This window comes from Pagrus major, chromosome 13 (assembly GCF_040436345.1).
Source record: "Pagrus major chromosome 13, Pma_NU_1.0".
NCBI classification, from domain to species: domain Eukaryota; kingdom Metazoa; phylum Chordata; class Actinopteri; order Spariformes; family Sparidae; genus Pagrus; species Pagrus major.
This window is the reverse complement of record NC_133227.1, coordinates 9,858,287-9,881,938: the sequence shown is the minus strand read 5'-3', so window position 1 is coordinate 9,881,938 and position 23,652 is coordinate 9,858,287. Positions and strand designations below refer to the sequence as shown.

The 23,652-nt window shown below is 42.0% G+C and overlaps 2 protein-coding genes across 2 annotated transcripts in view; both read left to right on the top strand.

Moving 5' to 3' along the window:
- Positions 1–9,039, top strand: part of pds5b (PDS5 cohesin associated factor B) — a 32,245-nt gene extending 23,206 nt beyond the window's left edge. The window contains exons 16-35 of the mRNA XM_073479350.1: positions 78–217; positions 1,199–1,314; positions 1,508–1,613; positions 2,015–2,175; positions 2,360–2,483; positions 2,605–2,763; positions 2,970–3,038; positions 3,160–3,296; positions 3,520–3,643; positions 3,813–4,017; positions 4,333–4,447; positions 4,745–4,877; positions 4,989–5,108; positions 5,605–5,667; positions 5,784–5,929; positions 6,514–6,586; positions 7,524–7,924; positions 8,083–8,163; positions 8,394–8,490; positions 8,602–9,039. Coding sequence (XP_073335451.1) covers positions 78–217; positions 1,199–1,314; positions 1,508–1,613; positions 2,015–2,175; positions 2,360–2,483; positions 2,605–2,763; positions 2,970–3,038; positions 3,160–3,296; positions 3,520–3,643; positions 3,813–4,017; positions 4,333–4,447; positions 4,745–4,877; positions 4,989–5,108; positions 5,605–5,667; positions 5,784–5,929; positions 6,514–6,586; positions 7,524–7,924; positions 8,083–8,163; positions 8,394–8,490; positions 8,602–8,634 — 2,603 coding nt within the window. The 3' untranslated portion in view covers positions 8,635–9,039. The remainder of the gene's footprint in view (positions 1–77; positions 218–1,198; positions 1,315–1,507; positions 1,614–2,014; positions 2,176–2,359; positions 2,484–2,604; positions 2,764–2,969; positions 3,039–3,159; positions 3,297–3,519; positions 3,644–3,812; positions 4,018–4,332; positions 4,448–4,744; positions 4,878–4,988; positions 5,109–5,604; positions 5,668–5,783; positions 5,930–6,513; positions 6,587–7,523; positions 7,925–8,082; positions 8,164–8,393; positions 8,491–8,601) is intronic.
- Positions 9,040–13,629: 4,590 nt separating this feature from the next.
- On the top strand, positions 13,630–23,556 carry kl (klotho). Its single transcript, XM_073478758.1, has 13 exons — positions 13,630–14,450; positions 15,418–15,848; positions 15,934–16,013; positions 16,222–16,384; positions 17,281–17,386; positions 17,963–18,109; positions 18,282–18,517; positions 18,619–18,814; positions 18,898–19,076; positions 20,165–20,272; positions 20,477–20,582; positions 20,949–21,075; positions 21,982–23,556. Exons 1-13 carry the CDS (start codon positions 13,734–13,736, stop codon positions 22,314–22,316), a joined length of 2,931 nt encoding a protein of 976 aa, XP_073334859.1. The 5' UTR covers positions 13,630–13,733; the 3' UTR covers positions 22,317–23,556.
- Positions 23,557–23,652: the final 96 nt, after the last annotated feature.

Genomic DNA, 23,652 nt, shown 5'->3' with positions numbered 1-23,652 from the left:
TGCTGAAACAGGATGAGCTAGCCATCCTCGTTTCAAATTTATGCTTCGTTGACATCGTCTTTTTATTCTGTCTACAGGGAACCTGCCAGACCCGGGTAAGGCTCAGGACTTTGTAAAGAAGCTGGCTCAGGTCCTGGACGATGACGAGCGCATCAGAGATCAGTTGGAAACCTTGGTCAGCCCCTCCTGCTCCTGCAAGCAAGCTGAAGTCTGTGTGGTGAGTATTGACGTTTCTGTCCCAGGTCACAGCGTAGTGCCCTCTAATTTAATTCCCGTCACTGCCTTTGTTTTTATTGTAATCGATACACTGTTTTTGGGGCTCTAAAAACATTTTCTCAAATGAAAGATTTTGACTTTAGAATCAAGAAGCAGTAGAAAACCTCAGAAGTGTCTTTATAATCTTTCTGTGTAGAAGTTTTTTCACTTGTAGCTTTAAGCCTTGAGTCAGTATTTTGGGTTCAAAAAGGTCGTTAAAGTTGGTACAAATTGTGAATTAATCTGCAGTAATCTCTTAATGACCACCATGAGCGTGAGGATAGCTTACCCCTGCTTCTAACAGTGAATCTGCTGATACACTTCTTACATCAGGTCTTCAATTAATGTTATCAGAGAGCAAATGTTGCTACCTCTTATAATCACAATCAGTGAATGATGGGATGTTAAGCTGGATACTTGCCTAATTCCTGTTTGCTCGCATGTAGTGTGTTAGGAGATTTACTACATATTGAATTATTCATCTAAACAGTTTGCCTGAATGAACACTGGAAATAAATGGAGATACTGTTGGTCAGTTTATTGTAAGAAGTTTGTGGGTTGATTTATTTTTATTTATTTTTTTCCTTTTTCCCTGGTTGCACATCAAGGAGATTTGTCTCTTTCTCTCTAAAATGTCTCTTTTCACACCGTTTCTTAGTTTATTAAACTGATTTTGTGCATAAAAGATGATGATTGTGATAAGATGTTTATTACAGTGGTGTAACAAGGCGAAACAAGACACGCTTCTCTCTCCTCCGCCCTCCACATTGTGCTGCTGTTGCCGTTACGTTGATTTGACAGCGTTCAGCTCAGATTTGTCTTGGTGTTGGATGTTGGGCACTGAGAAAGTGTGATGAGCATTTTACAGTTTTACACATTGTCAATTTTGATGCATTAGTGTCATTATTTTAATAATTTTGTAAATTATTTGTCACATTTTCAGCGAGACATCACTAAAAAGCTCGGCAGCCCCAAACAGCCCAGTAATCCCTTCCTGGAAATGGTCAAGTTCCTGCTGGAGAGAATCGCTCCCGTACACATCGACACAGAGTCCATCAGGTACGTGTGTGTGTGTGTGTGTGTGTGTGTGTGTGTGTGTGTGTGTGTGTGTGTGTGTGTGTGTTTCTGTGTGTGTGTGTGTGTGTGTGTGTGTGTGTGTGTGTGTGTGTTTCTGTGTGTGTGTATTTCTGTGTGTGATATTTGATTCAGTTGTGCCGTGTTTGACCTTTTTTCTCTGTCTTTCATCTGTTAGTGCTTTGATAAAACAGGTGAACAAATCTATAGACGGAACAGCTGATGATGAAGAGGAGGGCGTCCCCACTGAAGAGGCCATTAGAGCAGGACTGGAACTGCTGAAGGTAAAAACCAAACGTCAGCTGGACATCTGTATCTATCTACAACATGTGGTGATGAATACTAGGTTGTCAGTTCATTATCTCATGTTGGTGCTCCATTTAACACAAACGATTGGCTCTAAACTCCTCCAACAGTTCTGTTGCTGGGGTGTCTGTGTGAATTACTGCCTGCTACTCCAGTAATCACTGAATAAATATACTGCTATGCTCTGTTCTTGTTGAGTGAAGTAATGGAATGACAAATGGGAAAAGGCAGCACCAGTCATTAAACATTATATACTGACACAAAGACATTTGTTTTCAAAGAATTCTAGTTTCTACAGTCAACACTTCATATGATTGATGGTGATTATTATAGAAATTACATGCAGCTGTTCGACCTTTTCTTTTTTAATCCCACACAGGTGCTGTCGTTCACACACCCGGTGTCATTCCACTCCGCAGAGACATTCGAGTCCCTGTTGGGTTGTCTGAAGATGGACGACGAGAAGGTCGCAGAGGCTGCGCTGCAGATCTTCAAGAACACGGGCAGCAAAATGGAAGAGAGTTTCCCTCACATCAAATCGTACGTTTCATCACCTGATTGATGCTTGAAGCAGGACGTGTGCAATCACTCTTTTAAATCAGGCATTTAAAAACTACGGTTGTTCATATTTTGGGCTGAGACACTTGCTTTGAGCACGCTGCACTCTTCATGGCTTATGGCTTCCTATGGTTTGTAACGGTGCTCTCCTGCCTGCTCCCCCTAGTGTGTTGCTGCCGGTACTACAGGCCAAAGCCAAGAGAGGCCCACCTCGCCAGGCCAAGTATGCCATCCACTGCATCAACGCCATGTTCACCAACAGAGACACACACTTCGCCCAGATCTTTGAGGTGAGTCAATTCCATCACTTTGGTTTTTAACTTTCTGACTCATAAAAGAAAAACATAAATAGAAAATGTAAATTAAATGTCAAGTCATGCCAATTAAATGTGACATGTTTGTGTCCCCCAGCCTCTGCATAAAGGCCTGGACCCTGCTAACCTGGAGCAGCTCATCACTCCTCTGACCACCCTGGGTCACCTGGCTCAGCTGGCGCCAGAACAGTTTGCTGCACCGCTCAAATCTCTAGTCGCCAACTTCATTGTGAAGGATCTGCTCATGAACGACAGGGTACACAATCCATCTTTGTGTAATCATCATATACACTAGGGCCAGGGCAGTTGTTATTGATTATTTATTCGACACTTAACTTTTTCACTAACAAAACTCCAGAGGGAAACCCTGAAACAAGGCCAAAAAACTGTCCAACAATCAGTATTTATGTCTGTTTGTATCATTTGAAATAAGTCGTATATTATTATCTGTATTGTCTGTAGATCCCAGGCAAGAAGACAACCAAACTTTGGGTTCCAGATGACGAAGTGTCCCCGGAAACTCTGGCCAAGGTCAGCGGTGAACCTTCATGTGTCTCTTGACACTCTCTTTGTTCACCTTTTTAGTCTACTGTTGTTTGTTTTTATATGAAGAATACTTCATCACAATCTTGCTTTATTTACCTTTGTTTAGATCCAGGGCATAAAGCTGATGGTGAGGTGGTTACTAGGAGTGAAGAACAACCAGAGCAAATCAGGCAACTCCACTCTGAGGATGCTGACCGCTATTCTACACAGTGATGGAGACCTCACCGAGCAGGGCAGGATGGGGTAAACAACAAAGCCTCTACTTCTTTATCAGACAAGCATGAGGCTCCTGTGTGTACCAGCCTCTTGAGCAGTTTTGTATTCAGATTATTAAAATGACATTTTCAGTGAAGCGCTGGATTTTAATAGGTTTTTTTAAGCCTAGGGGGGGATGTTGGGCTTCATCATAACCACATGAAACCCTTGTTTATTCTGTCTCCTCTGCCTCCTTCCCATTATCCCCCAGTAAACCAGACATGTCGAGGCTGCGGCTGGCGGCGGCGTGCGCCCTGCTGAAGCTGGCACAGGAGCCTTGCTATCACGAAATCATCACATTGGAGCAGTATCAGCTGTGTGCTCTCGTCATCAATGTAAGAACCTCCACAGGTCTCTCTGTCTGTTTATGGCTCTGATTTTAAATTGTTTTAAAATGATGCATCTGCGCTCCCTCCCCACATTTCTCCAAACCATTTCATCATCTGTCTCCTCCTCCTAATCACCGACACTGTTTGTCTGTGCGTCATTCTCTCCGCTCTCTAGGATGAGTGCTACCAGGTGCGACAGTGTTTTTCCCAGAAGCTCCATCGGGGCCTGTGCCGCCTCCGTCTGCCTCTGGAATACATGGCAGTGTTCGCTTTGTGTGCCAAGGACCCCGTTAAGGAGAGGAGGGCTCACGCTCGCCAGTGCCTGGTGAAAAACGTCAACATACGCAGAGAGTACCTCAAACAGCACGCAGCCATCAGTGGTAAACAAATTCGACTTCGAATTTTCAAGTGAAATCTGATATTTTTGTTTGTTTATTTTATCTTAAAAGCAGCTCTCAAAAGTCTGTCGCATTAAAAACAAGTCATCCATTATTTAATGCTTACCTTCTACAGTTTATATATCTACTAAGAATATTGTAAATATAGAGCTAAAATGATTATAAAGGGGAAATTAAAGAGAAATTGTCCCGGTGCAAAGGAATTAATACGATCTTTTGCTTCCTTTCCGTGCACGTCATTAGCACTGTTGTGATGAGGTAATATTGCTACAATGTTTACCTTGTGTGTGCCAACAGACAAGCTGTTCTCACTGCTGCCGGAGTATGTGGTGCCCTACACCATCCACCTGCTGGCACACGACCCAGACTACGTCAAAGTACAGGACATCGAGCAGCTCAAAGACATTAAAGAGTAAGTACGCAAAGCTGTTTGTAGTTGATAACACTGATGATGAACGAATGCTCTAAAACGAGAAGAAGTACACATTTTTAATTACACATGCAGCTATGTTGGCTATGAAAACACTAAGCACTGAATAATAACCTCCCCCCACAGAGAATACTCGCCGCTATAACCATTTTATTATTGCCATTACTCATGAAGTGCATCTTCGGTGTCCAAACAATTTTAATGCTGCGTCCAGGAACTTTAAAATGAAAACGCTCTGTAAGTCCTGTATGCTGATGTCAAACTTCCCTTTTTTGTCAGAGCTTTGTGGTTTGTCCTTGAGATCATCATGGCCAAGAATGAGAACAACAGCCACGCCTTCATCAGGAAAATGGTGGAGAATATCAAACAGACGAAAGATGCCCAGGCCCCCACCGATCCCAAAACAAACGAGGTATACATATCAGTCTGCAAGACGAGTTCTCGTACACTGAATTTATGATATCTGGACAATACATACTCATTTTCACTGCCTCTAAGTATCAACCTTTGTGTCTTTTTACAGAAACTCTACACAGTGTGTGACGTAGCCATGCACATTATCATGTCAAAGAGCACCACCTACAGCCTGGAGTCGCCAAAAGACCCGGTGCTGCCCACGTGCTTCTTCACCAAACCAGACAAGGTTGGTGTCTGCACCAGAAAATCTTCAGTATTCATTTCCAGCAGAGCAATATCTTTACCGTCGTTTTCTGGTCTGATGTATAATAATAGCAACAGCTGAGCTGCAAGTCAGATCTTCAAAACAATGTATTATATTTGACTTCTTAAATGCGAGGTCAAGTTGCACAATTCCCTTTAGAGTGTTACGGGTATTTATGCATTTGCACCTCTTTGAAAAGTGGTAATTAAAAGATAAACACAGATGACTTGTATCGTCTTTGTTGTAGTAGCTATTTGTAACCTATTTATTTTGTGGAAGCGCCCCAGATTTCTGTGTAAATACAGGCTTGTTTCAGCAGAAATGATCAACATAGCTGGCACACATTTTTACTAATTAGACTTTTTGTCAGGAGCAAACGCTCTCATCATAATCCTCAGCTTGTGTTTCATGTTATCTTCTGGTATGTGTTCTCCTGACACACACAAATACTCTAACATAACCCTCCTCTCTGTTACAGAATTTCAGCAACACAAAAAATTATCTCCCACCAGAGATGAAGTCATTCTTCACACCAGGAAAGGTAAGCGTATTAACACTTCAAAAATGTCAGTGTTAGCTGTTTCCTTCTCATTTCTCTGTTTTGCTGCATGCAACACAAATCAAACTGTAACTTTTTGTAATTTCTCGCTCCACCAGCCGAAGTCGGCTAACGTTTTGGGTGCAGTAAACAAGCCTCTGTCGTCGGCGGGAAAGCAGCTCCAGAGTAAAGCTTCTCGTATGGAGACCGCCAGCAACGACGACTCCTCGTCTAACCCGGGTTCTCCACAGCGCAGCAAGACCAGGTATAGGACATGTTAGGCACATGAAAACTCAAAATCCAGTCCAGTTCAAGACGTTCAGGTGTTCTGATCTCTGAACTAGAGCTGCAACTTACAATTATTTTCATTATCGATTAATCTGACAATTACTTTTACAATTAATTAGACAACTCTCATCATAGTTTCCCAGAGCCCACAGTGTGACATCTTAAGATTGCTGCTTTTACCCAACCAACAGTTAAAAAAAACTGAAAGACTCTTTATTAACTGTCATAAATGACAAAGAAGATCATCAAATCCTTACATTTAAGAAGCTGGAACCACCAAATGTTTGACTTTTTTCCTGAAAAATGACTGAAATGATCATGATCAAAATAGTCGGCCATTAATTCTCTTCAAGCATCTCATCAATAATCAGTTAATCGACTGATTGTTGCAGCTCTCTTGTGATCCTAGATATGAAAACAAACTCCTCACAGCCCAGACAGTGAAGATGTTCGTTGATATCTGATGATGGACTACACAGAACCACAGAGCCGGCTTTTGTATCTTGTCGCTTGCAGCTGGTGTTGAATTGATGTGTATCTAAAATAATTTCTGTGTTTCAGGCACGACAGCACAGAGATGGATCATAGTGAAAACGAGGACATCACCCTAAAGAGAGCAGACAGCACTGATAAGGTATTAAAACCTCTTTTATTAACTGATGTAATATCTACTGTGATGTGAGACTGAGAACTTAAGCTGATAGGTCTTACAATTTAACTTTAATTCTTCTTCTTGGCCTTCATATCCTGGTTACTAATGAAATCTTTTCAGACCGTTTTGTGTGTAAATATCGTCTGAAAGCTCCAGTAATCATACCAAAATATCCTGGAGTTATTCTTTCCGAGCTACTGGAATGTTATCAGAATCTCCCAGCCATCATTTTCTGGAAAAAGTTGTAACAATCTTGATTTGTTATTTTTGCATTTGCACAACCCAATTTCCTCGAACTGAAGCCTGATTTCCTCCTTATTACTTTAATTTGCTTTTGATAAGAGCACCCATGACGACAACAGAATAAACAAGCAAAAATAAAACGACTTTTGTATACAATGTGATCCGAATGGTAAATTTGTTTAAACTGCAGTATTACTGGTAATGAAAAGCGAACATGTTTTATAGTATGACTGCACAAATAAAGGAAAAGCATCATCTGAAATAACACCGTAGCTCAGGATGAGTAGAAATGGGCGCGTTGCTGTGATCCAGTGAAGTGTCGGGGTGATAAAAGCTGATGCGTCTGTGTTTTGATCCTACTGTGCAAACAGCTGTTGGACTGAAGTCAAGATAAGATTAGCAAGTACACATTGCGTAAACGGTGATTAATAATAGCCTTCAGAGTTACCGCATACATCATTTTGTCGTTGAGATGTCTTCTGTCAAAAAAGTATAAACGTTATGTGCATTTCAAACATTTCACAGGAACGTTCTATTGTTTAACAACTTGTTTCTCACATTTATTTAATTAGAAGGTGAGTTTTAAGCAGGAAGCATCACAGAAAGCTTCTGGTTTGGCCATGTAAAATCACAGGTTCACACAGGTTACAGCAGACATGTCTTCTTTCTTTTATAGGATATTGAAAAGCCCCGCGGTCGCAAACGTGGCGTGACCTCCAGCGACGACCAGGACAGCAAGCCGAAGCGCGGACGCAAGAAGTTGGCAGCCAACACGACCGCAGCAGCCGAGCCCGAGGACCAGTGGGACGAGGACAATCGGCCAGAGGACGAACAGAACAGCCCGCCGAAAAAAGGACGCAGGGGCCGGCCGCCAAAGTCCACCGCTGCCACTCAGGACACACCTGCCAAGGGAAAGAGGGGGCGAAAGAAGGCTGCTCCTCCACCAGAGGATGATGAAGAGGAGGAGGAAGAGGAGGAAGCAGAGGATGAGGAGGAAGAGGATGACAAGAGCAGTGAAAATATGGAGTTGAAGACCAAGGGAGGAAGGCAAACCAGGACGCCACGGCGATCACAAGGGTAAGACGCAGAGTAATCCTCCGTCTATGCAGTACACGCAGACAGAGAAGTTGAATCGTCGTCACTAATCACATCCACTGTTGGCCTGGAAGATCTGTCAGCATGTTCATTTTTGACTCAAAGTCTGGTGTCGTCTGCATTTTGTCTTCGTTCAACAGCTCGGAGTCAGCAGAGTCCACACCGCAGAAGAGGAGAGGACGTCCACCCAAATCAGCTCAGCCAGCCGCCAAGAAACCAGCGTAAGATACACACATTTTGTGATCTGTGTTGTGTTTTACAGCATTACTGTGTCTTACTGGCCAGTGTACTGCGTGTAAGTTAATGATTTGTCTGCTGAAGATTCTTCTCTCCAACATTTGGCGCCTGGTCGATGATATTTTGAGAGATATTGAGCGAGAAGATTCGGTGGGTGATGTGTTTACATGCTGAGGCACTCTGATTCACTGTGAATCCCCTCTGTGGTATCCAGGCGCGGTGGGCGATCGAAGGCAGCGGCTGCTAAAGACGAGTCTGAGGAAGAAGAAGAGGAGGAGGAGGAGGAGCAGGAAGACGAGCCAACACCGAAGGTACTTAAGGTGTCACATGAATCATATCAGGGACTAATTTAAGAAGTATAGGAGGATTTATAAGCTCGTATTCTGAGTAAAGTTTTCACCATACTGTTTTACTCTCCACAGGGTCGCAAGAAGGCAGCAGGGCGGAGAAGATGAGCTAAAAAAAAATGACGGAGGACAAATGAAAATGGCGTGTCTACTCTAAAAGTCGTGGAGGGATGACATAGGAAAGAAAATATGGACATTGAACTTTTTAAACTTTTCATACGCCGATGCTCCTACTGTTACACAAATTCACACACTTGCATATACCACACGCACACTACATGAGTACATCTGTATCATCAGCTGTGGGTTGTTGCATTGTGATGATGTTCGCCACATTACGTAGAAATAATTTTAACAGAAAAACAAAAAAAGATCACCCTTGTAAATAGTCTCTTATGTCTGTTTCATGTTCTGTTGTTGTGTTTGATGCTGACTGGGGGGATGCTGTAAAGCCGTTACCCGCCTATATTATTATTATTAAAGTGCTCCCATAAAGCAATATTGCTTATCAATCATTCCCTCTGTGTCACACTTTTTAAAACCGAAAGAGATTAACCATTACCTTTTTTGTGACGTTAATTGTGTCATTTTACTTTAAAAGAAAACATGCGTTTTTGTTTACAGTTCTGTATATTAATACCTTTTTTTTTTACCATGTATCGAAAAATTTAAAAAAAAAAAATTGTCAGAAACCTGTCCAAATGTAGAGTTGCCTCTGGAAAAGATTGTAGTGTGCATCTAATTTTTAGGTTTGTACTTGCTGGTAGATGGAAGTCATGAGCAGCTGTGGTTGTAGTGTTTGTCACTGCTGATTAACTCGGCCTCACATCCACCCAGTCAGATCCCCTGTTGTATCAATATAATTCTCTATAAAACCTGACATGCTCCATTTCTCTTTATTTCACTTTGAAGTATTGGATGAAGCTGTTTGCTTCACATGGTAATCAGCTGGGATGCCTTCAGGTGTCAGGGAAATCCGGCAGAAGAGAAGATCACAAAGATGGATGACTGATCCTGTGTGGGCACAAATTTAGTCAACATTCATTAATTTTTCAAAAAAAGTGTCTATAATTGAGCCTTTTTTTATTAAATCATTCTTATCCTTCATCATCCCTTTATACATTGACTTTGAAACTGGTCCCAGGTAAGTCCATGAATGTTGACTCCTCCATGATTGTATTGGATGATGCGAGTCTCCTCGGACTCCACTTCCCATCAAAATGCCAAATGTAAAACCACAAAAATCAAAATTTAATGACTCCAATTGCTCATTTTAAACTGGCTTTTTGTTTGTTTTCAATATAAAACATAGATCCAGGGACGCAGAATCCCCGCCATTTGTGTTGCTAGGCAACATCACCAGGAAGGCGTTGCAGTGTGCGCTCGCACTCTTCTGTTAGCATAGTTGATCTGGACAAAGATACACATTCACATGAATATGATAAAATATTTATAATGGAATTTACATAGTAAGCAAAGCTTTTTATCTGCTTTCTGTATGTAGCTGAGCGGTTACACAGTTAAAAGTAGTTCCAAACTCTTTAGCTCAGCCTCACTGTTGCCGCTATATTAGCTAGCTAGCATTATTTATTTATTTATCATTTAACTTTATTTCAAATTGTCGCAAACAGTAACAAAGGTGAACATAGAATCACATACATTCAGACCTGAACCACTGACAAACATAAGAGGACGGCGTAAAGAAACAAATGTAACAGAAGACTGAAGAAAATACAAAGATGAGAGAAGATTAATTGTTTTTACTGCTTTTCTGTTTTGTGCAGTAGAGATTGTAGACATGTACTGCACCATTTGAATTTATATTTATGGGGAATTATGCGAGAAGTACAGTCAGACTGATGAGGAAAAATGCTTTATCGTCCTTGTCATTGTGATCATAACAGCCAAAATGTCAACTATAAAAAAATGTCTTTCCACACTTTATACATAAATTCACAAGACCAAAATAGGTCAGAGACCGTTTCAGGATGCAATTCACAGAAAGAGTGATTTACATTAATGTCTTATGCACACAGTGGACATGCTGTGTTCAAAAGGTAAGGGAGCCACTATTTGTTATTAGGGCCGCCTGTGCCTGTAACATGTTAACATGTCTGCTGTGAAATCAAATCAAATTTCTAAAATAAACTGGCTGCTGTGTTCAAAAGCGTTGGCACCACATTACAGAGAGACATTGGAACCTGTCACTGCAGCAGTCTGAGGTGTTTTAGTTCTGTATTTATAGTTCTGTGAACTGAGCTGATACTTGATGACGACAGTCTTTTGACAGGTAAGTTGTCCAACTCCGTCCACATTCCTTGTAATAATTCTACACAGTATTACTAAATACTAGGCTTTTTTAACTATCATACTAGAAATCAACACATTTACACCAACAAGGAATGATTCAATATTTGTACGTTTTTCTGAGGCGTTAACCCTAACCCTGTTTCACCAACATCTGCAATTAATCTTAATTTCTTCCACCTGTGTGCAGCACCTCCACTTCTAATGAATAGTCATAGTCAACAAGATAAGTTTAACTTTGGAGCTGATCATCTTGAAAAGTACAAAAAAAAGCAATCCAATTCATTGGTGTGTCCAAAAACTGCCTACCATGTATGAACTGTTGACTGCAACAGAGGAAGAGACAGTAATTTGATGCACCTTTTATCTGTCGTCAGGCCACAAACAGAGCAAAGATGAAGGGACTTGAAGGCTTGTTTTGGAGCAAACTAGAAGGAAATAGTTCTTGCTGAAAGCTATTTCTTTGCACAACACGACACACAACGTGTTTGATGTAGATTAAAACTGATCAGCTGACTTCTCAGAGGTCTTAAAGGTACTATTAGTGAGAAAAGTTGATTTTTGAGTCTCATTCCAAACTCATTAAATACTGAGGCTTTGGGATTGTAGGACAGGTCGGCCACCGTCCCAGAGCCTCGGTGCTTTGACAAGTTTGGAACGAGACTCAAAAGTAGGACCTTTTAAGAACTGTTTTACTTGATTCAAAGTTTGTGTTTCTAATGAGCTGTACAAACACTTCCGTCTTCATCCAAATACCACTGTTTGCATGTCAGACCCTCTCTGCCTATTTAAAAGGTCCATTTAATAGTGTTTTGACAGCACCAGGGTTGTAGAACAAAAATGTGAGGTGAAGTCCATTATGCTACATAAGAGAAAAAAATGTGGATGAATTGAGGAGAGAAGCTGCCTCGCAGCCTGGAGGCACAGCAGCGGATACTTCTGTATCTTTTGCCAGAACACAGCAGGATGGACGGACTGTAGCTGGGATGGGTGTTCTCTTTCAGCATCTTAAGGCATCTCACTTCACAGAGATCATCGACGCGTGGTAAATGAGTACCTGTGATGTTCTGGGCAGTTTACTCCACATCTTCGAGGCCTTTGATTATATTGGCTGTGATTCATTATTTGCAGTGTGTGTACAGCATTGAGTTTACCCACACAGGTCCATCACAAACAGTTTGTGCTCTCAGGCTGCTAAGCATCCCTCGATGGTGTTCTTCCTGTGCTCTACATGGAGACAAGCAGTGCTCTACACTGCATATGCATGTACACTTGTGATGGGAACTTTCCAGTGCGGCTCAGCTCAGTGGAAAAACACCCGCACACCACGTTCTGCCCCCGGTTATGATCCATGACAGGCCATAATCACATGCTGCTCGGCTGCCATGTGAGTCTGTGTTCCTGCATCGGAGAAATGACCAACCTGCCTACATCACTGATAAGTGAGAGACGTCACAGCACGCTTTGTGTAATGTTCCTGTTCAAAGAACCAAGTGTGCACAACAGTCTGTCTCAGGTGCGTGATGATCCTTCGCTCACTGAACTGTGCTGTTTATGACTGAAATCACCGACTCTTCACTCAACTCAGCAATATTACATCAGTGTTCATAAAATTAAGTAGGTTTTTATTTTTTTTGTAAGGCTTTTCACAAGGCAACAAATAATATTAATAATAAACAGCAATAATAATGAGGAAAAAACAAAAAGAAATACATAAAAACATAAATAAATAAATAAACAAATCAATAAATAAAGCATACAATAAAGGCTGCCAGCTGTAAAATCAAGTAGGTTTTATTTGGATTTGATTATTTGATTTCACAGCTCAAGTCTAAACCCCGAATATATTGAGTTTACCATCAAGAAGAGCTGAAAACGCACAGAGAGACACAGTTGAGAAAATTCTTTAACAATTAATCACTTATCAAAAGGTTTTTAGTTTACTTTGTAACAACTAATCGATTAATCCACCAATCATTTCAGTCCGTCAGAATGTACTGTATGTTGTCTTCGATTCGTGTTAATTTGATTTGAAACTTGTTTTTTTTTTAATGTATAGCTAACAGAAACACTGCACACTTATTATATCTCAAAGCTCATCTGTCCAGGAAATGTCCATCACTTTGACCTGGGAGGTCACACCTCAAACTGAGAGCTGACACTCACACACACACACACACACACACACACACACACACACACACACACACACACACACACACACACACCATGGAAAAGGCTCATACCTCCTCAGATATCCATGCACGTGGACCAAGATGGCCAGCAGTAAGAGGCCGGAGTTTCCATGCAACCAAGCTGAAAGGAGGAAGATAAGGAAGTAAAGTGAGCAGGGTGCAGCAGGGTGCACTGACTGCTGTTTGCATATCCTCTCCTCACCCCACTCACCCCCTCCTCCTCCTCCTCCTCCTTCACCTTTATCCCCCATCATCCTCTGACAGAACCAGATCCAGTGACACATGCAGATGAGGTTTCTCCTCCTGTTATGAGATTATCTGCCAGCAGAGGATGTATGATGATGGCGCTGTCACTGGGCTCCTGCACCTGGGTCTCTCTCCTGCGGCCTAACTTGAACTGCAGGAAACAAATTGATTTAATATGAGCCCTAATCGAACTTTCGATCACAACAGAAACTAATGTGTTCCTGCTTTGCTTAAGATTGATCATTTGGGGCCTCTTAACATCATGTTGTGCCTGGAGACCATCGTGCGTCAGGTGCTTTGGCTAATAATTAATAGATTTGGAGAGGCGGCGTGTGGTGGGTTCACAGCTGGCTGACTGCGCTCCACAGACTGCTGTTCAGTCACCTACATACTCCAAGCAATGTTAAAAGAAGATTAGAGCCAAAATCTGGACATCTGAGGCCGGTACTGACAGGCACCATGGGGGCTCTGCTCGCCCTTTTCACATTTCTCGCCTTCGCTGCTGCTGCCGCGAAACCCAACGCTGGTCTGAAAACGTGGGGACGCTTCAGAAAACTGCCCTACCCGGGAGACAAGGCTTTCCTCTACGGCACCTTCCCCAAGGACTTCATGTGGGCGGTGGGCACGGCGGCGTACCAGGTGGAGGGCGCGTTCGATAAGGACGGCAAGGGGCTCTCCATTTGGGACACTTTTACGCGCGGGGGGAACCGTCAGGCTACCGGGGACGTCGGAAGCGACAGCTACCACAACATCCCCGCCGACATCCGAGCCATCAGGCAGCTCGGGGTGAGCCACTACAGGTTCTCCCTGTCCTGGTCCAGGATATTTCCCAACGGTACGCGCGGGAGTTACAACGAAATCGGCACCAACTACTACCGGAGCCTGATCAGGAGGCTGAAGGAGAACCGGGTGCAGCCGGTGGTCACTCTATACCACTGGGACCTGCCCGACCACCTCCAGCAGAGCCTCGGCGGCTGGAGCAACCCGGAGATGGTGAACATCTTCAGGGACTACGCCGATTTTTGCTTCCAGACTTTCGGGGATGATGTGAAGTTTTGGATCACCATTGATAACCCGTTTGTGGTGGCGCGGCACGGGTACGGCACCGGAGTGGTCGCACCCGGGATAAAGAACGACGGGGATCTGCCTTTCCGGGTCGGACACAATCTCCTCAAGGTGAGTAAGTTTGATATAACAACTTTTTTAATTTATTTTTTGTGTGTGTTTATTATGACCGATCCAATAGGTGTGAACAACATTTTATTTTATAAGATGATAATGTGTTTTGGATGACATTTTAAAGGGGCACTATGGAGTTTTGGAGATGAAATTCAAACTCAGATATTAATGAGGTAAAATACAAACTCAGAAATATTTATTTTTTCCATAACTGAATAAACAAGCTGTTCTCAGAGGAAAATAAGGTCCCCAGAACACTGTTTGAAGCTAGAAAGGTGGCAGGGTCCGCCAAATATAAACAAAGTAAAACAGTGTGAAATTGTCCTTTAAGGTCAGTTTGTTTAATCAGTTTATTCAGTCATGAATATGAAGAGAGTTTGTTTCTTTAGTGTGTTTAGCCATAAAAAAAATCAGTCAATGAAGATCTTTCTCCTCCTTCCTCAAAACTACATGATGTAAATGAAAAGTATCTAGCACATTCACTTTTAAAGAAAAAGGGGTAAAAAAGCACAATATTTCACTTTAAATTGGTGTAAAACTAAAGAAGCCTAAAATAGAAATACTATAGTAAAGTATCCAAAACATGTCTTTAAAAAATACCAAAGTATCAAGTATCTAAAATAAGTAAAGTATACAGTGTACAGTTAATATCCACCACTGCTTATATTTACTTCATTGAAAAAGGATGGATTGCTCTGAGTAAAACAACAAAGATCAAAATTTGTTTCATGAAGTCTCCAAAACCCTGATGAAACACTTTGTCACCATGTCTTTGACTTTTTAATCTTTAAATTGTCTTATAGTCCAACTCGTTTGTTTTTCACCTGTAAAGCATTTTAAACTGACCTGTATGAATTATGTTTGACTGACTGAAAATTCTTAATTTTTCTTTCCATCATCCTTTTATTCCCACCTCACTCCCGTCTGTCCGTCCATCATCTCTGTTTCTGTCTGTTTCCTCCAGGCTCATGCAGCTGCCTGGCACCTCTACAACCGCCACTACCGATCCCGTCAGCAGGGCAAGCTGTCCATGGCTCTGGCCTCTCACTGGATCAAGCCCAGTCGCACCCGCCTGGAAAGCCTGCGAGAGTGCCAGTGCTCCCTGGACCACGTCCTGGGCTGGTTCGCCCGGCCACTGTTCATAGACGGGGACTACCCTCCCTGCATGAAGGCGAGGCTGGGCTCACGGCTGCCCTCCTTCACCCGGGAGGAGAAGGAGCAGGTGAGGGGGACGGCAGACTTCTTCGCCCTCTCTCATGGAGCGGACCTGAGCTTCCATTTCATCAACGAGAGCCTGAAGTTTGAGCAGAAGGAGGATCTGGACCTGAGGATGTTGCTCTACTGGGTCAACGCTGAGTACAACAAGCCACCCATCTTTGTGGTGCAGAGTGGTTGGTAGGTTTAGATGTTGTGTTGATGTGTCTGTATGCCGGTGATGTACTTGTGAGTTGTTTCATGTATTCACTGCTGCTCAACACAGGTATGTCCGTGGAAACACCAAGACAGAAGACCCAAAACACATGTACTACCTCAAGACGTTCATCACAGAGGCACTAAAATGTAAGTAAAGACACATCCTGATGTCATACATTCATCACAAGCTGCATTAAGATCTACATTTTTACATTTTTCAACCAACAACTCAACTGAATTATTTCCTTTTTCAATATGACCGTAAACCATTTTACATAGTCTCTAGTCTCTACAACTAAAAGCTCAAGCAGTGACTTCATTCTGGCCTGTTCGTCTGTCCACATTTGGCACACAGCGATTGTCATAGACAGAGTGAATGTAATCGGATACACAGCCTGGTCTCTGATGGACGGCTTCGAGTGGCACAGGGAGTACGGGATACGACGAGGACTTTACTACGTCAACTTCAACACCCCTGACATGAAGAGGGAGACAAAGACATCTGGCACCTTTTACAGGTACATGTGATGTTGTAACGAGTGGAGATTTTGACAAAAGAAGCTCAACATTGAGCTTTGTGCAGATATCTGCTGATTCAGTCCAATAACAATATCGATATTTACCCTCTCATAGCAACACTTGAGAAGTTTAGACATCATGCTACATGAATAATGCTTCGAGACAAATGCAGATGTCTTTAAAAAAGCCTTGCTTCATGACTATCGGTTCCGTGTATCTGTAATCACTCGAGGTGCTGAGCACAAAGTACTTCAACTCAAATGTAGAAAAAAATCTCTTTTGGATAAAACTTTTAAAAAAAATTCCATTACAATGAACTTTCTTCCTTCAAGGAACAAACCTGTTCCCTCCAGTCATCAAAAATGGTTTTAGAAATTCACAGAAAGTTGGATCTTATGTTCCAAACTGGCTGGTATTTGTCACATTTAAACACATTTTACAGAGAAGATATTAATATAGAGCAGACCGTCTGCGTTGGAACTGCAGTGCGTCACAAACCTAAGGAACCAATCCCGTCAACTTCGATGTCATTAACATAACACTAGTGGGAAACAACCGGTAAACTTTGTTGTCCAAAATGACATCAGAATAGTTAAAACGTTTTTATATCAGACAACATATACACCAATATCAGCAGATACAATCAGTCATCTGATCATCAGGCTTGAATATAGACTTCATATTTTGAATATTTATGATACAGAGAAGCTGACCAATAAATTGTACATCCCCGATGTTCATATTTGTTGTCTCCTCACATTGGTTACATTTTTGAATCACATACACAGCTATGGTTTCTGTTTTTTTTTAAAACATGCTGCCTCACAACTACAGAGAAAGTCTTCACTCTCACACAGCTCCTCCTGAAGTGATGGTTATTCACTATTTTCTAAAGGAACGTCATCCAGAAGAACGGTTTCCCAGAGCTTCCAGAGAACAGACCGGCACAAGGGATCTTCCCGTGTGATTTCGCCTGGGGGGTTTCAGCCAACTCCATACAGGTATTAGTGTGTGTGTGTGTGTGTGTGTGTGTGTGTGTGTGTGTCGAGGGTGAGAGGAAGGAGTGTGTGCACTGTATGTGGAAGCATACGGGAGTTGTGCAGGTCAAAGGGCACATAATAAATTAAACATAACTAGACTACTTCCTCAGAAATAGTACAACTTGAGGAAACATTAACAATGTATTAACTTTAGAGGTTAAGAGGTTCAGTATAAACCTCACTGATATTGTGTGAAGTGCAGTATAGTAACTGTTGCTATTAATTTATTCTCTGATTTAGTAGAGAAAAAATAAATAGCTGAAAGCCCTGTCCCTGTGGAGCGACCTTGTTCCCTGTTCATCACATTATTTTGAAGTGTTTCATGTTGAAAGTCCGGCTCATGACGATGAATCCTCTCTTAATCGTAAACCACGTAGCCTCTCACAGTGCCAGCTGAGCTCAACAGCACAGGGACCAACTGCTGCAATCGATTTGCCCCATTTGGCCTTTATTTGCACTTGTGTGTATGAGGTAAGCGCAGTGTGAGAGGGTGAGGGAGTGCATGTTTACACTGCCCTGTTCCTCTCCGTGTCACAGGTGACCACACCCAGCCAGTTTGCAGACCCCAGTGTTTACTTGTGGAACATCGCCAACAACGGAGAGCTGCTGAGGCTGGAGGGCCTCAGTGCGCCTCCTTTACGCCAAACTGCACACTGTGCTGATTACGCCACCATCAGACAACAGGTAGGTCCTCCCACCAGACCAACATTCAGCCCAACTACTTATTACCCTCACCAAAGACTTTCTGGTGTTGAAGAATTTGTTGGTAATCGTATTACTAACTGGTATATAGTATGTGCATTATTTCACCAGGGTGTATAAGCTGTGACATGTTTATCCTCCTCCCTCTCTTTAGGTGGATGAAATCCGGCAGGTGGGGGTAAACCACTTCCACTTCTCCCTCAACTGGTCAGCCCTGGTTCCTACAGGTGATGTGGCTCACCCCAACACCACTCTGCTGGGCTACTACCGCTGCTTCACCCGCCAGCTGCTGCAGGCCAACGTCACGCCTGTGGTCACTCTGTGGCACCACACACACCAGCGCAGCAGCCTGCCGGCCCCGCTGGACTCCAACAACAAGTGGCTGAACAGGTCAGATACAGAAATTTGTGATGTATGTTTATGATCAACTGTGATGATGCAACCAGAACTACTAGTGCCTGATATAAATGCAGTCTTGAATCTTTCCTCAGGAAGACTCCTGAGGCATTCGCAGAATACGCCAGACTTTGTTACAGAGAACTGGGCGCCCATGTGAAGATGTGGATCACCCTGAATGAGCCCAACGATGAGATGGTGAGCTACCAGGATGGTCATCAGATGCTGCGGGCGCACGCTTTGGCCTGGCGCGCTTACGACCGCGAGTTCAGACACGCACAGGGCGGACAGGTCAGTAGCAAACCTTTCATAAATTAGGTATAGGTTGAATCACTTTGATCACCTATACTTCCATGTTTGGTGTCATGTCTCAGGTGTCTCTGGCTTTGCACATGGATTGGGTGGAACCGGCGTTTTCATTCAGCCGTGAAGACGTGGAACCGGCTAAAAGGGTTTTAGACTTCCGCATTGGCTGGTTTGCAGAGCCGATCTTCGGCAGTGGGGACTATCCTCTGGGGATGAGGAGCTGGCTGCGTCAGCTCAACTCACTTGAGTACAAAAACTTTATTCATACTTCACTACAGTGACTCTGATAGCCATATAATAAGCACTGCTGTAATTTGATGTGTTTCTGAATGTAACAGGAGTTAGTGGATGGATTTAACTTGAATATTCAATGGTGTAATTTGGTGGGATATTAGTTAAGAGACTGTGGAATAACTGTTGTGTTTTTATTGGTTAGCATTTTAAGCCATGCTAGTGGCTTGGCTCTATTCGTCAGTCTGTCCACCTCTATATCTCAACAACTAAAGGATGGATTGCTATGAATGTTTTTGCAGACATTCATGATCCCCAGAGGATGAGTCCTACTTAGCCAACTCTGGCAACTCCCATCGATAGCATTCTAAACTAAGATGGTGAACATAGGCTCCTTGCTAGACATCAGTATATGCAATATTTCACCAGGGTTTATAAGGTGGGTAAAACATTCCCGTCATCTCTAGTTTATTCATCAGGTAAAGGTTTACATTTGTCCAATACTACATAATACTCTAATACACCAATACTAATAATAGTCCAATAATCTAAATAGCTGCAAACATACCGACATTCCCAGCAGCTTCAACGCTACTTTGACGCTAACGCTAACATGCTACACTGGTGAAGATGGTGAATGTGGTGAACATATTACTCTTAAAAGTCAGAATGTTAGCATTGTTGTGGTACGCTCGTTAGCACGCTAACGTTAGCATTTAGTGCCGCTACACAGCCGCTAAGCTGCTAGCATGGCTGTAGACTCTCCTGTTTATTGATAATACATCCATATTTGTTTAAGCTTGTCTTGGGCAGTGATTTTTGTGCAGCTGACTCAGATCTCAAATTTCTTTTCATGTAAAAACCACCTACATGTTCACTTTAATAGGTTATTAATGATATGGTGAGACTTGATTTTCAACCCAGCACGTAAATGAATGGGAATCAACAGGTTCTGTGGTGGTTTGGAATCTATTAAAAGCGTATGGAGTGATTTGTCATTAATTGTTAATGACACAGATTTAATAGTTAATGGGTCAATTCTTAAATACTACTGTTATATCATCTCCTCCTGTATAAAACTCCATATTTTCTGTGTTTCCGCAGCCTGCCAGTGTTCAATGAGGAGGACAGACAGCTGGTTAAAGGAACATATGACTTCTTCGCCATCAGTCATTTCAGTACCAAGCTGGTTACACATGCTAAGGAAGACTCGTAAGATAAAATCATTTTTTGCCTTTATTTTGGTAGTGACACAAACAGGAAACAAGGGGACAATAAATGTCCCTGTCTTAATTGTCGCAGTGTTAAAGTAGCTCAGTTTAGTGGAACATGAGTATGTTGCTCTGATGTAATGATACTAATCTAACACATCACAACCCATAATGGTGTTATTTTTTGTCATCGCCATGTCTGCAGGTACACCTACACAGCGAGGCTAGAGGTCCAACACATGGTCGACACCACATGGATCATGTCCCCGTTGCCTGTCGTCCCCTGGGGCCTGAGGAAAGCTCTCAACTGGGTGAGATTGGAGGGAACTGAGTCACAGTTTGTTTGTGTAACAGACTTGTGAAGAGTTAGAAACGTGGATGTTGACCATTTTTTCTATACTAAAACCAGTAGTAGGTTTGGATGTTTTCCTGTGTTAAGTAGGAGACATCTTGTTTTTTTGACCACAAAAAAAGTGAACAGAGAAAGAAATCCCAAAATATACATTTTAGATAAATGTCGACTTTTTTAATCTCTGACTTTGACTTTTTATCTCAAAATTATTACTTCTTTCTCCTAATTAGAGCTATGTTTTCATTTATTTTTCCTTTTCTTGTTAAACTATAACAAAGAACCTTAATCTTGATTAAAAACTGTCATTGCTCTCCTCCTGTGCCAGGTGAGGGAGCACTACTGTGATGTACCTGTCTATGTGATGGCTAATGGAGTTCAGGAGGACCCTGCCCACTTCAAAGACAGCCTGAGAGTGTACTACCTGTACAACTACATCAATGAGGCGCTGAAAGGTACTACACACATACATCGTGCTGCTGAGACACTTGTGTGTACTGACTGGACTTTTTGCCCCTCACTGGCCTCTGTAGAGCTTAATTATTAGACAGGTGTTTAGGACACTGACCCTTGAATAGTCAGCTGACTCCAAACAAACACACATGAACACAAAAATATCAACAGAGATACACACTCTACACTGTTGAGTCAAGGTTACCTGTCCTTGTAAAGTTTATTGGGTTACACTTGCTCAGCACTTTGCTGTGTCATGCTCGGATGTGCACATACTACCACGTTAATGAATGTTGTAGTTTGCTCTGTCACCACTAAGTGGCATCCACCCACAAAAACAAACAGTTTGTGTATATTTATTTATCGAGAGTGATGTTTACACTTTACAGACCAAAGTCTGAAACCATGACACATGTGGGATTCATTCATTTTAACTTTTTCTGTTGATGCTTATGACATGTTTGACTTGTTCAAACTGAATATGAATTGTAAGGCTACATCTCTGTATATATATGATGAAAGGAGTACTACTGTGGAGGATGATTCAGGCCGGGAAAATAAAAACATGTGAAATTAGGAAAAAAAACATCTTATAGTTGTGAAATAGTGAATCGAACATGTCACTTTTTGTGTAATTATGAGGCATTTTTCATGAATTGCAATGTCTGGAACTCATGCAAGATTATTCTAAAAAATGACACATCAGGTTAATGATTGATGTTTGAAAGTTTTATTAACACTGTGTTAACACTTCAACACTAACTTTAACTCAATTATTTTATTATATGTTAAAAACATTTTTTTTAATGTTTATATACTAGTTAAAGGAGACTTTAAAACTTTAGAGACTTTGAATGAACTCTTAAGTAAATGAAAATAAATTCTCACGTTGTGCTCTTTCTCCTCAGCGTACACTCTGGATGGTGTAAACCTGAAGGGTTACTTCGCCTACGCACTCAGCGACCAACGGGACCCGGGGTTCGGCTTGTACGGCCACGTCCATGAGGAGGTCATCGTCAAGGCCTCTCTATCCAACTATCGTAACATCATCCAGCACAACGGCTTCCCCATTCAGGGCGCCGCGCCCCAGCAGTGTCCCAGCACGCCTCAGCCCTGCCTGGGCTGCCATGTGCTGGTCAAGAGGCCCGTGGTGGGCTTCCTGACTCTGGTGGGTTCAGGGGTGCTGATCACACTGGGCCTCATTATCTACTACACAGCCAAGAGACACAAGGAGTGTTACTGATGATTGTGACTGCAGGATTTGTGTTTGTCCTTTTTAGAAACGAGTTGCGGGAGAAATAGAGCTTATTGTTCATCAGCATGGAGTTCAGTCTCTGTTTCACTTTACAGCAACTTAAAATTATGGTTATTTTACAATATGGACCTTTACATTAAATGAATAATGAAAGTGGCTCAATCATCTTCACATTTTAGGTGATAAAATTGTTATTAAATGTTATGTAAAGTTGTTGTTATTGTGTTACAAAACCTGCTTAGCAGCTTTTACAGCTGATAAACCCATAAATATCACAAGTCTTTAGATTTTTAAATGTTTTCAAGACTTGATTGTTTTTAGAATATGAAATTGAATGACTACTATAGAGTAGCAATTTTTGATGACTACATTTCCAGGCTAAACTTTTCTTCCATGCTGGTTTTAAGACTAAATGAGGTAAATACTACAAGAAAGTGGACTGTGAGGTACTTCAAATCACTAAGGTCGTGCCACGAGCAACCTACATTTTAAGTTTGTTGTAAGTGATTGGATCAAGAGGTCTGGCAGTCAACAAACTAGTTCTGAAACCAATGACACACCTGACCAAAGTGTCTAATTCCACTCTCAGATATCACATAAACATTTTTGGACAGGAACAGACTTCAAGAAAAATGTAACTAATCATTTAATTGTAGAAACTTAACCTGACAAAAGCTGCACGTTATCAGTTCCAGATGATGGTGTGTAATCCTAAAATGGACTTTTCAGGCTGAGTTCATGCTGTCTGGAGGGTGAAGGGTCACCCAATAATAAGCCCTGGAGAAGACTGTAGTCCAGTGGTGGGAACCTCCTCATTACCTGCCCAAGTATTCACTGGCTTCAGAGCACATGGGGCATTTTGGACATGTCATCAGTAAGAGTCAGTCATGTAGAACTAACACAATTTTAATGCGGACAAATTTGATGTCCGACATAAAAATCTATACATAGCGAGGCTCTGTTTGTGTAGTTATTACTATCCTGTTGGTTGGTGGAGGGGGCTGGGAATGGGGCTTGAGAGGTAGCTGGGTTAAACAGTCAAAATGTAGTCTGCAACCAGTTTTTTGTCTTATTTGTTGGTGTTGCAATTAAAAAATAAATCATAAAAAGACTATTTTAAGAGTTTTATTCTTCTAATAATGTGTTATTCACACTATTTTGTGACTGTGGTGAGTCTTTGTTTATCTGTTATTATCACGCAACCAACAATAAAAAAGACAAAAAATGGTGTCATGTTTCCAGTCTGTCTCACATACTCATTATGACTTCAGGAGTGGTGGTCAAAGATTGTGTTACATCTGTTCATTCTAATAAAATCCATGTT

Excerpts from the sequence above, each read along its gene's own strand:
- kl (XM_073478758.1), top strand. The coding sequence starts at position 13,734 with ATGGGGGCTCTGCTCGCCCTTTTCACATTTCTCGCCTTCGCTGCTGCT. Across the intron at positions 14,451-15,417 it reads TCGGACACAATCTCCTCAAG|GCTCATGCAGCTGCCTGGCA; the intron begins GTGAGTAAGTTT and ends TGTTTCCTCCAG. Across the intron at positions 18,518-18,618 it reads AACAACAAGTGGCTGAACAG|GAAGACTCCTGAGGCATTCG; the intron begins GTCAGATACAGA and ends ATCTTTCCTCAG.